Source organism: Barbatula barbatula, assembly GCF_947034865.1.
Source record: "Barbatula barbatula genome assembly, chromosome: 9".
Classification (NCBI taxonomy): domain Eukaryota; kingdom Metazoa; phylum Chordata; class Actinopteri; order Cypriniformes; family Nemacheilidae; genus Barbatula; species Barbatula barbatula.
Window position 1 is genome coordinate 9,302,330 of NC_136772.1, and position 12,046 is coordinate 9,314,375.

At 37.5% G+C, this 12,046-nt stretch overlaps 1 protein-coding gene across 1 annotated transcript; it reads right to left on the bottom strand.

Annotated features, from left to right (window-relative positions):
• Positions 1–415: 415 nt before the first annotated feature.
• On the bottom strand, positions 416–11,835 carry phf11 (PHD finger protein 11). Its single transcript, XM_079463962.1, has 21 exons — positions 11,434–11,835; positions 10,655–10,759; positions 10,422–10,546; positions 10,291–10,331; positions 9,998–10,086; positions 8,585–8,607; positions 8,318–8,376; positions 8,143–8,231; positions 7,837–7,862; positions 7,397–7,428; positions 7,169–7,242; positions 6,841–6,863; positions 6,702–6,757; positions 6,508–6,584; positions 3,647–3,675; positions 3,381–3,412; positions 3,240–3,271; positions 3,035–3,125; positions 2,430–2,951; positions 2,275–2,346; positions 416–2,079 (listed from the first exon to the last, which is right to left on the bottom strand). Exons 1-21 carry the CDS (start codon positions 11,563–11,565, stop codon positions 1,994–1,996), a joined length of 1,815 nt encoding a protein of 604 aa, XP_079320088.1. The 5' UTR covers positions 11,566–11,835; the 3' UTR covers positions 416–1,993.
• Between the last annotated feature and the right edge of the window lie 211 nt (positions 11,836–12,046).

Below are 12,046 nucleotides of genomic sequence, written 5' to 3' on the forward strand. Positions count from 1 at the left end.
TATTCTATGCTTACATGCAGTAACCCAAAGGTAATGTGTTTTCAGAAAAGGGGCAATAAAATATAACCACAGAATTATTGCCCACAATGAGGATAACAAATGTTTTTACATTCCAGAAGTGCTGTATTTACCTGAGGTATTCTGTTCTTTTCATACCTGTGTTATGATATGTTGACATCAATGGCCTATCAACAAATAAAGTGTTTAAAAGTGTTTCTGTTTATTATCTTAGTTCTAGGTTAAGGATTGAATGTGTTGAAGTTTGTAATATCTAACTTTTATTTATCTATCAACGATATGGTGTTAGTTTTTAACTGTTAGTTTAAATATTTATGGATGAGCAAAACACAAATTGTTCATGCTCACAATAATGGGCCTACGTTAATTTTTGGTGAGAAAGAACATTTTCGTTATTAGTTTGACAACATACATTTTATTGAAAAAATAACCTTATACATAAATGCATGCTTAATCACCACTGTACATCAGCCAGTAAAATATAGTAGTAGGAGAAATCCTCTGCTTTTTGTGCTTAGGAAAAATGTAAGGGATTACAACACATCTGTATGAATTATATACCAAAGTTGGTTTACGTTACAATAGCACAAAAAGTTTGAAACTATATTAACGACAAATACTTAAAACATACACTACCAATACTAAAAACTATGTTTTAGTCAGTCATAATTGTGGCCTATAATACATGATCTTTATTTAATGTCATAACTGTCTGGTCAGCGATGACACTGGTAGTTATGGATTAATAGATAAACATTTTAGACCTACATCTTATTTCTAATCGGTTAAACTTGTGGTGTTAGAACTCACCCCAAGTCCCTCAGTCTCAGCGTGCATAAACATTAGTCTTGACAGACAAGGATTCAACTGATATTTTGAGAAAATATTAAATAAGGTGCACAGCATTTATTCTGTATATCCTTAAGAGATGAAGTTTACTGTTCATAATTGTCATTAATAAAATGTAGCCTACAATCTGTGTTTGTTTTCTAAAAGGTATAGGATGAAACATAACATGTTAAGTGATTGTTCAAAAGTTTTTTAAATAAGAATTCATAAGAATGCTTGTAAATTGTTCAATTTAAATGAATGAATTAAATTAAAACTGGGAGTAAATATAGCAGGTATATAAATAAATATATTAATCTTCACATTATTACAGTATACTTGCTTATCTGCTTATTTATACTTTGAGCCTTAAAAAGACTTCTTAAGGAAAGATGTTTAGAAATAGATGTAAAAAGCTAACCAACAACATTGAATAGCTAGTGAAAACTCACAGTTTTGCATTTAAAGAATCTATTTTTTAGGGAACTTCTTAGTTCACCCAAAAATGAAATTCTGTCATGAATTATTCTAGTTGTTCCAAATCTGTATTTCTTTGTTTTGTTGAACACAGAGAAAGATATTTGGAAGAATCCTTGTAACCATTTCTTAACCCCATTGTAGGAAAAGGAACAATGGTAGTCAAAAGTACCCCAGAACTGTTTGCTTTCCTATATTGTGATGTTTTACTTTTCCACAGTTCCCTACACCTTATAGGCAAATACATCCCTCTCTCTTTCTCTCCCTCACAATTGTTCTGGCTTTTGTGACGTTGGCACTTATTGTATTATTGTCAGAGTGACATATCGCTTTATTGTTTCATAAATTCTCTGTAAGTCGCTTTGAATACACAACATGTGCCTATGTACAGAAGACATAATGTGCAACTAAATGGTAGGTATATTTTTTAAAAGACATTTGTGTTATGAATTTTTAAGACATCAAAATTAGATTTCTATAAAACTTAAGGACAAAAAAAGATAATTATTGCACAAGGTCACACTAACATTTGAATATTTTATGTTGCAATGAATTACTAAAAGCAACTCTTGCTCACTGACAGCTAAAATTAAACTAAATGTACCACTAACAAACCTATGTATCATAATGTGTAACACAACCTAGCAGTTCTATACATTTGAGTATTAGTCTAATTTAAGCTGAATCTGAGGACAGCTCTGGCATCTCTCAGTGCTGCCATTTTCCTCCGCAATTCTCGTTCCTGCTTCTCCAGGTCTAGAAACACAAAGAGCGAAGCATCAGCAAGCAAAGATATGTGCATAAAATATTAAATAATGCTTACTTCTGCAATGCACATATTAACTCTCATCAATAGTTACTCTGAGAATTTAAGAAAGTCACAACATATGAAAAGTGGAGCGATGCAGGATATGATGATCGTCATCGTGAAAAGCAACCTAAATATTGTACCTTGTTCAAGCTGAGTTATAATTGTAGGCAGTCGTCCAGATGCCTCTAATACCTTCAGAGCAACATCAAAATCTGTGTAATTTTCAAAAGTGATCACGGTTTAGCAGTGGTATTAACACACCCTTTAGCAGATTTTACAGAGGCTGCTCTCTCACCTTGCTGAGTGGCTTCCTGTGACTGTATCCGTTCTCTTAGGCTGTTCAGCTGAGATACAAGCTCTGAGAAGATTTCTTCAGTGCATCCGGCCTCATTACATTTAGCCCAGAATGTTGCGGCGCTGGACTCGAAGCTCATCATGGCATCCACATCATTAGCATCCGTGGTGCCAGGATGATGAGGTGACGCGGACGCCGCTTCCAGAGGAGAACGTTCCTCTGGGTGATCTGTTGTTATGTGAGTTGCTAAAAGTGGTTGTATTGCGGATGGTAATGCTTCTTGAAAGTCTGATGTGGGGCTTTGTGACTGATCGGTGGGACCGCTTTCTGAGCGTTCTTGTTGGGGCATGTGGTCAGCAGAATCGGGAAAGGCCGGTTCAGTGTTTGGAGCTTTGGGCTCTGGGGTAGTAATGTTTGTTGATGTTGTATCTTCAAGTTCAGGTTTAGGAGCGACAGAACCGGGTGAGGTACAAACATCAGCCGTGACGGCCCTGGAAGGTGAACGAGGGTCTAAACTGTTCTCTGAAAGGCAAAGAGAGCATATGATCAAATCAGCCCATTTGTTTACTGAAGTCAGCAGCGAGACAAGCCAAGAGAAGATGTACCTGATTCCATCGAGGGCCCCGAGTCCATGATAACAGTGCATTGAACAGTGAAATTGTAAGGTCCTGATGGTAATAAACTTTGAGACACATCCTGACAGACAGTGAAAGAGCATTGTGAGCCAGACAGTGTATACTAAAATATAGTGTTGAATAACGTAATCAGAATAAAGTATTCTAATGAGCAAGATATAGGTGTAGAACTCACTGAATCAATGTCAGTATCATCACCATCATCTCCTGAAAATAACAAGTGTTTTTACAATAAGGAAAAAACTTACTGTTAAAAAATGATTTTTATTATATTAGTATTTTTTAAGATATACAAACAGATAGTGTTTATTTATACCTGTGGGCAATGAATTGAGTCCCTCAGAGGGTCTGCAATGAGACATTTTTGACATGTTTTTACAGACATTTATAGTGTTAACTAAAAATTTTGCCAAGATAACAGCACTGCCTTAAAAAAGGTTTTTGACAGCAATAACAATAATGATAGTATCTGAAGTATATTGTCAGAAACTAATAACAAACTAAAGTGGTGTCTAAACACATGATTCAAGAGTAAAATTAAGAATAAACTTAGATTATTAAGTAAACAGAAAAAAAACATACCTTTTATTTTCACTCAAAGGAGTTGAATGCTATTAAAAGGGAACAAGAAGCTACAATTTAACAAGATTCAAAAGCACCCAGTTGGGTTTGATCCAAATCAGAATGTAAATTCAAGTAGGGCCGTCAAACGATTAATTGCATCCAGAATAAAAGTTTGTGTTTACATAATATATGCATGTGTACTGTGCATATTAATTTTGTATTTAAAAACACATACACAGATAATATACAATATAAAATTGTATAAACGTTTATGTATAATTTAAATTATTGATAAAAGTAAATAAATTGGTGATGTCAATCGATTAAAAAATGTATCTGATTAATCGCACATAACAATAATGTTTTAAAATGTACTTTTGCATTATAATGATTTCAAATTTAATCTTCAAATTAGTGTAGAACCAACAGATTTCTTTAACAGCATAATTTTATGAATGAAATCTTACATTCTGACATTAGTACTGCAACTGATGTCTTTTTAACATTAAAGGAAGGATAGGTGATTCTGTTCAGAAACATACATCCTGATAACAATCAAGAAGTATAGTGGTCAAATAATATTTTTATAATTATATATTGTCCGTGAAAGGCGTAGGACCGAAAAACGTTTGCCCAATCAAAACATTCTGGCTGAACCCTTGTGACTAGTCATGTGTACATTTTCAACCAACGTATTTTACGTTCCCTGTTTTACGCACCCTGGCAGATAAACAGCAACAACCAAACTTTCCCGCGAAACAGACAACAAGTCAATATACAAAACGAAAGTCAGTTTTTTAGAAAGCAGTGACGAAAAAACGTCTGGGTCATGAAAGAGGAAAAACTTGAATTAACATCGGTTCAGCTTTTACACGGTGGAGACAGCTCCGGCAGGCAAAGGGTCTGAAAGACGATGCCATGGTCGCTCTCTTTCTTTTGGACAAGTATGTACATGTACGACCAAGATCCACTATTGGATGACAAGCAGTCTGGCTTCAAAACAAACCACTCCACTGAGACGGCACTGCTATCGATCACAGAAGCACTGCGGCTAGCCAAGGCGGATTCTAAATCCTCGGACCGGATTGTGCTAGACCTATCTGCAGCGTTTGACACTGTCAATCACCAGATACTGCTAGCAACCCTGTCAACTCTGCCGGCAGATCCTTCAGGGTGTCATGGAGGGGCTCACTGTTCACTGCTGACCACATGATCACTGGGGTCCCTCAGGGATCGGTGCTTGGACCGCTGCTTTTTTTCATCTACACAACATCCTCGGGACCCATCATATGGGCACACGGCTTCTCCATCACTGTTAAGCGAATGACACCCAGATCTACATCTTGTTTCACCCAGATGATACCACTGTAGCAGCTCACATTACAGCCTGCCGAGAAGACATCTCAGCTTGGATGAAAGAGCATCACCTCCAGCTGAACCTGGCCAAGACAGAACTATTCATGTTTCCGGCACACCCCACGGTACAACACAATCTCACCATCCAACTTGGCAATACCACAATCACTCCTTCCAAGCAAGTCAGGAACCTGAGAGTCATATTTGATGAACAGCTGTCCTTCAATGATCACATTGCAAAGACAACGCGATCATGCCGAATGCTTAATTCAACATTAGAAAGGTTAGACCCTATCTCACTGCGGCACAACTCCTTGTACAGGACCTGGTAATCTCAAGGTTGGACTACTGCAATGCTCTCTTTGCTGGTCTACCTGCAAAGGCTATTAAACCACTCTAGCTGGTTCAAACGCAGCAGCATGCCTCGTCTTCCAACAGCCCTAAAGGGCTCATGTGACACCCCTTTTCATGTCTCTCCACTGGCTACCGGTTGAAACCTGTATCAGATTAAGTCACTGATGCTCGCTGACAGGTCTATCATTGGATCTCTGGTCTATACACCCCATCAAGAACCGTGCGTTCAGCAAACGAGCGGCATCTTGTATTGCCTTCTCAAAAGGGCAGTAAATTGCTTTCCCACTCATTCTCCTTCACTACATTACACTACACTAGGAACATTCTTCCTAACTCGGTCCGGTCAACCACATCTCTCACAACCTTCAAAAAACTACTTAAAACCCTTCTCTTCTGTGAATACTTGACAGACAAATGAAAAAAAAATTGTAATGTACACTAACCCTCTCTTTCTCTCAACAGGTGGTGGTCTAGCTTTTGTTGAAACTAGTAACTTTGTATTAGCACCTATTGTATTATTGCTCCTGTATGACATATCGCTTAGTGCTCCCTGAACTCTTTTTAAGTCGCTTTGGATAAAATCTTCTGCTAAAGGACTAAATGTAAATGTAATGTATTTAGTTTGTAATAACTTTGGTGGATTTACGATTTAGCTTCTGGTCTGTGCGCCTTCATGTGTTTTAAGCCCTTTAATTATAGCCATTTAACAGTATAATTGAGAGCTATCATGTCTAACAGGTAGGAAATATACAGAAATTGTTCTCAAACACTTTACAGTTTTTAATGCTAAATTGTAAAAGAAATACAGAAGAAGGTTACACTTTATTTTACAGTGCCCGTGTTACAGTGTAATACATTTAAATAGTAAATACCTGAACATGAATAAGAGTGCGATTATAAAATGTAACGCTAGACAAAGGATGATAAAACAAACGGATGCTTCATTAATCTGAAAAAAAACCTAATATTTCAGGGTATGTGTATGCTTTTGTGTTTATGAATACAAAATGTATATGCACAGTACACAGACATATATTATGACAACTTTTATTCTGGATGCGATTAATCACAATTAATCGTTTGACAGCCCTAGATTAGCATGAAGTCCTAGAACCTGTGTGTACTATGTAGACATTTAAGATGATCACAGTTTAATATATGCCACTTACATTTTGCTGTGTTGGAGAGGTGCATCCCCATGCATGTGGCACTGCTACTGAATAAGTGCTGGTCTCAAGTTCATCATCTAAATGAGATCAAATATGACAATATATGTATAAAATATGACAAAGTTTTCTTGTGATGTTGAATTAGCATTAGAAAATAACTGCGTTTTGAAAGTAATATAACCAATAACAAATACCTGAGTCAAGTACAGAAAACCTATTTTTCTTCCTTCTGGGAGTTTCTGGTGAACTACTGTAAAAGCATTCAAAACAATGTTTTTTTATTAAAAAGTTAAAGTTAGTTTTGCCACACACACGCACACAAACTCTACTTACGCTATTGGTGATTCAGATTCCGCCTGTTAAAAAATACAAAGGAAAGGGAAATTAAATTGTTGTTTGCCATATCTGTTGGAGTGCATGAGATATGTTCGGCTCTGTTTAAGTAGAACATTCATCATTGTGTTACTACTGTACATTTCTTAAACTGACATTAATTCCTAGATAATGTGCTAGAATCCAAATCGGATTCCATAAATATGTTACAAATTAAATCTGCGTAATAGTTAAGTTTGCACTTCTAATGCGGAAGATCCTGTAATAAGGAAAACCTCAAGTGTTTTTATGTGATAGAAGGCAGCGTATGTGTGTTATGTGTGCTGACCCTCTTGTTATGTTGTCTTGGAATGTCACTTTGACAGTCATTCAAATGAGATGCTGAAGCCGCATAAACCAAACCTTATAAACACACAAACAGCATGAATGTATCTCATTAAAGAAACCCTTCTGTCCAGGTTAAATTAAACCAATAAGGGTGTCATCACCATCACAGGGAACCAATGCTTAAACCACCGTTTTACCTTATTTAGAAAAATAAAGTATTAATCCGTACCTGTAGATGGTAGATTGAGTTTTTCACTGTGCCTGAATTGAAAGAGTTAAAATCTCTTAGGGAATTCCCAGACAACAGCTTTTACAGGATAAATCTTTGCTGTAGTGTTAATCTTATCTCATCTTCCAATATGTTTATTTCTCTCTCTTTAGATGATTAAAAGAGAAGTTCACCTCCATTTACAGACAAAAGAAGATATTTTGAAGAATGTTGTTAACAGCCCCCCCCCCCCCCCCCATTCACTTGCATTGGTTACGATATAATTGAATGAGGGGGGCTGGGCTGTTCTGTTACAAACAACTTTTTAAATATCTTGTTTTGTGTTCTGCAGAAGAAAGTCATACAAGTTTGAAATAAAAAGAGCGTGTAAATGATGACAGAATTTTCATTTGGAAGGTGAACTACTCCTTTAAGTAAATCGTACCATAGGTAAAACATACCTTTCACCTTGAGCTGTAGGAATTGACTGAAATTTAAAATGAACAAAGATGCATCAATAAATAACATTAAAAACAACTCAGTCTGAATCAGTCTAATGAGTTTGATGGGTCCAAATTTGCTTTACTGACTTATTTAATGACAATGTGTAGCCAAAAACACACACACAAAAATGTTACAATAAATTGCTTTTTTGTTCATGGCCTAACTTTCGCAAGCACATCATTTTGTACAAGTTTTGAATATCCACATTAAGTTATGACACTTGATGAATAGAGACACAAATTGTTTTACAATAAAACACTTACATTGTGCTGTTTTGGTGGTGTCGAATCGTCCAGATCTGACTCGACTGGGGCAAATATGGGGTCAATGCAGGTCAGCTGAACTTCATCATCTGAAATTATCATATGAAATTACAATTATTTTCATCTTTATGAAGAAACATAAATGTACTGCCTCTAACTGAACCGTAAACGTGACCTGGGTTGTTAGGTGTTGCTGTGTTTTTAGACTTGGAAGTATTTCCCTGTTCTGATGCCCTGAAAGAGCCCAAACAAAGAGAATCTTTAATAATCCCACTGCAGTTATTACACTCTCAAGATCATAACTACAGTCATCCAAGAAAGACTCAGATGGCTGTTAAAATGTGCAAAATTGTAAACACTATAAACACTAATACAAATCTACAATTGTAACAGTTTACGCTCATTAAAATAGATGATGATTAAACACAAACTGCACACTCACCCTGTAGATGAATTAGATTCCCTCTATTACCAAGCAGACAAAGAGAAGACAGAACATTCAATAACAATCCTTTGTCTCATATTTTAGAATAGTGCAGGTATCTCTTTACTAACCACCCCAAACCACTATGTGGTGTTTGCGTTTTGAGGTGTATCATTCACTATACTTGAGCAGGGCAGTATAGCTCTGCTAAAGTATGGCAGCTGCCAGCGATCTGCTGCATCCTCATACCAAACACACAACACGATAAACTGCAGGAACTAAAAATCTTTCAAACTACATTTCTGTGTGTGGTGGTGCCATAAGCATGTTTCATCATCTCAAACATCATGTAACTTTGGTTTGGGGGGACACAAAACAGGAACATTTTGTTGAAACAATTTAATATGCCAACAATCAGTAAACAGTTATGTTAATGAACAAATATGCAAAATTTATTAAAGAATGCGCAGTGGTTTTAAAAGTGGGGTGAGTTATATCAGCAGAAAGTATACACCGGCGAACAGAGAAACGCTATTGCAACCCTGCGACGCTATCGCGACGGAGGGGACCCCGCATGGCTAAGCATGAGCCTCGTCGGGCTCATTTTCGGTGACACTTGCTGCAGCTCCTCCGTCACCCGAAGCAGCAGTAGCTTCATGGGCAGGCTTATTTACAATCAAATAGTGTATGCTTGCCTTTCATGATCTCCTTTTGTTTTATGTCTCCCGGTTGAACCAATGGTCCAAAAGTCAGTGCGTCGCACTTTTCCTACACAAAACGACGTTGTTGTGTATCCTCAACCTTTTTTAAGTGGGTATACGAAAATCTTTAATCTTTTCTAGAGGGTATACGGCGTATCACGTAAACTACTGCACAGATTTAACATATCTAAACAACGACCAGGGATCCACACGTTTCTGTCAAGCCTTGTCATAAACACTAACTGCTGATAAAAGAACGAGTACTTATTAAACGAAAAAAGTAATAAATCACGCTTTACCCGTTTCTTCCCGATAGAAGTCCATTATAAAGAAACAGCTTAACATAGCCTACCGAAACAACGACCACTAATTGTATAAAAACTAATTTCTATTCAAATTAAAACCACGTGATTGAAAACAATCTTTCAGTGATCAAGTTTTCGAGTGTGCACGCGATGCTCGCAACGACACAGGCAGACTGTGTCGTTCTCGCTCCTATAGCCTTCTTCTCCGTGGCGATGACGGCGTGTGGTTAAAAAAATCTTTACAAACTAATTTGAGAGTGAGGGGGACATGCCCCCCTGTCCCCATTGGAAATATTCCCCTGCAAACAGGGCACATGCATTTGCATGGAAACAAGGTATGAAATGAATGGCCTGAAGTTATTATTAGTGTATTAATGAAGGTACTGTGTGTATCTATGAAATGCAAAGTGTCATGTGCTGCTGACCCTGACAGGCCTACGTCCACGACTGTCTGGTGATCCACGCGTAGACAGATTCAGACCAGACGGTGACGGAACATCAGATATCTCCGAACCTGAAACATAGGCTCATTCAATCCTAAACATTTAAATCAGTATTATGTAAAAAAAAACTTTCTATCTCAATACAATCGTTTTGAGCATAAGCAATAAACATTATATTACATAATGCTCGAAATGCAAACATTTGGACATTTTATTAAAACTTGGGCACAGCCTTATTAAACTAATTGTGTCTGAAATATTGTTGTGACACTTACTTGCTCGTTTGGATTGTGGATCATGCTTTTCACAGTACAGTCTAAATGGAAACAATCATTCATTTTACTACTATCTAACTGTAAAGAATTGAATGGCATTCAAAAGCAGAAGTGATTACATATTGTCTTACATAAAACGGTCTTCAATGACTCTGGCATTAGCCTCGTTGGCACAGGGATAGTAGTGATACGAGCGCTTACAACGGTTTACTTCACACCCTGCCGTAGCCCCACGTTTCTGGCAGTGGTGACAAATCTACAAATAGAGCAATTGTCAAAAGTACATCAAAACCACCAGGCATGGTTGTGTGGCGCACATTTACATTACATTGTAATTACAAACAAATAAATGTTTGATACATACTAATTTCCTTCCTCTCCGGACCTCTTGCTTCACATCATGTACATCGAATCCAAACAGGTCATCATATATAGGCGAGTTTTTACAGTAGATTCCTGATGCGTACAACTGCAGACAAAAAAAGAGAATAAAATAAACACATATGACCGACAGGTTTTGCTCTCTTGTTTTTAAAGTGATAGTCCACCCAAAAGTGAAAATAATGTTCATCATTTGTCATTTCAACCCTTAATGGCTATCTTACTTCCGCAAAACCCAAATGAAGAGATTTTGAAGAAAGTTGGTAACCAACCAGCACTGGACCCCTTCTATGGCATGGACACAACCAATGCAAGTGAATACCTTCTTTGTGTTCTGGGGAAGATAGAAAGTCATGCGGGTTTGAAATGACAAAAGGGTGAGTATGATGATATAACTTCATTTTTAAATAAATAAGTCTGCTAATAATTGTTAATGTAAGCTTTCTCCAGAGTCTATTCTGTGCCCAAAAGCTGAACTTGCACTGTGCTGAACAAAAGTACCGGTAACTACAGAAACTAACGTTAGTTGAAGACATTTTGCTTAAACTTTTGTCTTATTGTATTACCTGTGGCTATAATATGCAGTTTGTGCAATGTGTATTATAAAAGTCCATTCCCAAAAGTATGATTTCTCGTCCCTACTATTGTTCTGGTCATTGGTTGTATCTAACATAGTCTATCTCCTAACCGTAACAAGTATGACCAGACCCCAGTAGTTCCTTAGCAAACACCACTAGGTTATCCAGTATAAAACTCACTCACAAGACAGTTCTGGTGTGCCGAAATGTCGTTTTTGGATGAGAGAGCGCCGGTGATGTCGGTTTCGTCGGATTTATTGCACAGCACACAAATAATCTTCATTTTACGGGGTGTTGGATGTTGATCCGATCCCATGTTGAACTGCGCGTGTTCACATTCAAATGCCAGGGGCGGGTCACAAATCAGAGCAAGTGAAACTACTTTTGTTTAGTAGTCTAGTTTAGTTCTATTACCATGTCACACCGCTCGCCCGGAATTCACAAACAACGGTTACATCCGTAAGCAATAGCTTTCGATTTCGTGTGGCACCAAGTAGACCGATCAAAGTATGCCATCACAATCACGCGAGAGCCAATTGCTTCGTAAGATTTCGGAGCGCACTCGCGGTAGTTGCCGATCGTCTGCGCAATGTCGCATGCCATGATTTCTTCAAATCTAGACGTGTCCGCCACCGTTCCACTGACGTGCCCTCAGTTTGCTAGACTGCCACAAGACCTGCGCAGCCATGGCTTTGCATTTAAACTGGATACCCTTTCGTTATTGTCATGTGTTAGTGTAGTAAGTATAATGTTTGATTTTGCACAACAACAAATATATTTACGCCAGCTTCAGCGTT

Coding starts and splice junctions, on each gene's coding strand:
- phf11 (XM_079463962.1), bottom strand. CDS start 11,565: ATGGGATCGGATCAACATCCAACACCCCGTAAAATGAAGATTATTTGT. Junction 10,760..11,433: donor CGGCACACCAGAACTGTCTT/GTGAGTGAGTTT, acceptor TTTTGTCTGCAG/TTGTACGCATCAGGAATCTA. Junction 6,585..6,701: donor GTTTTCTGTACTTGACTCAG/GTATTTGTTATT, acceptor GATCTCATTTAG/ATGATGAACTTGAGACCAGC.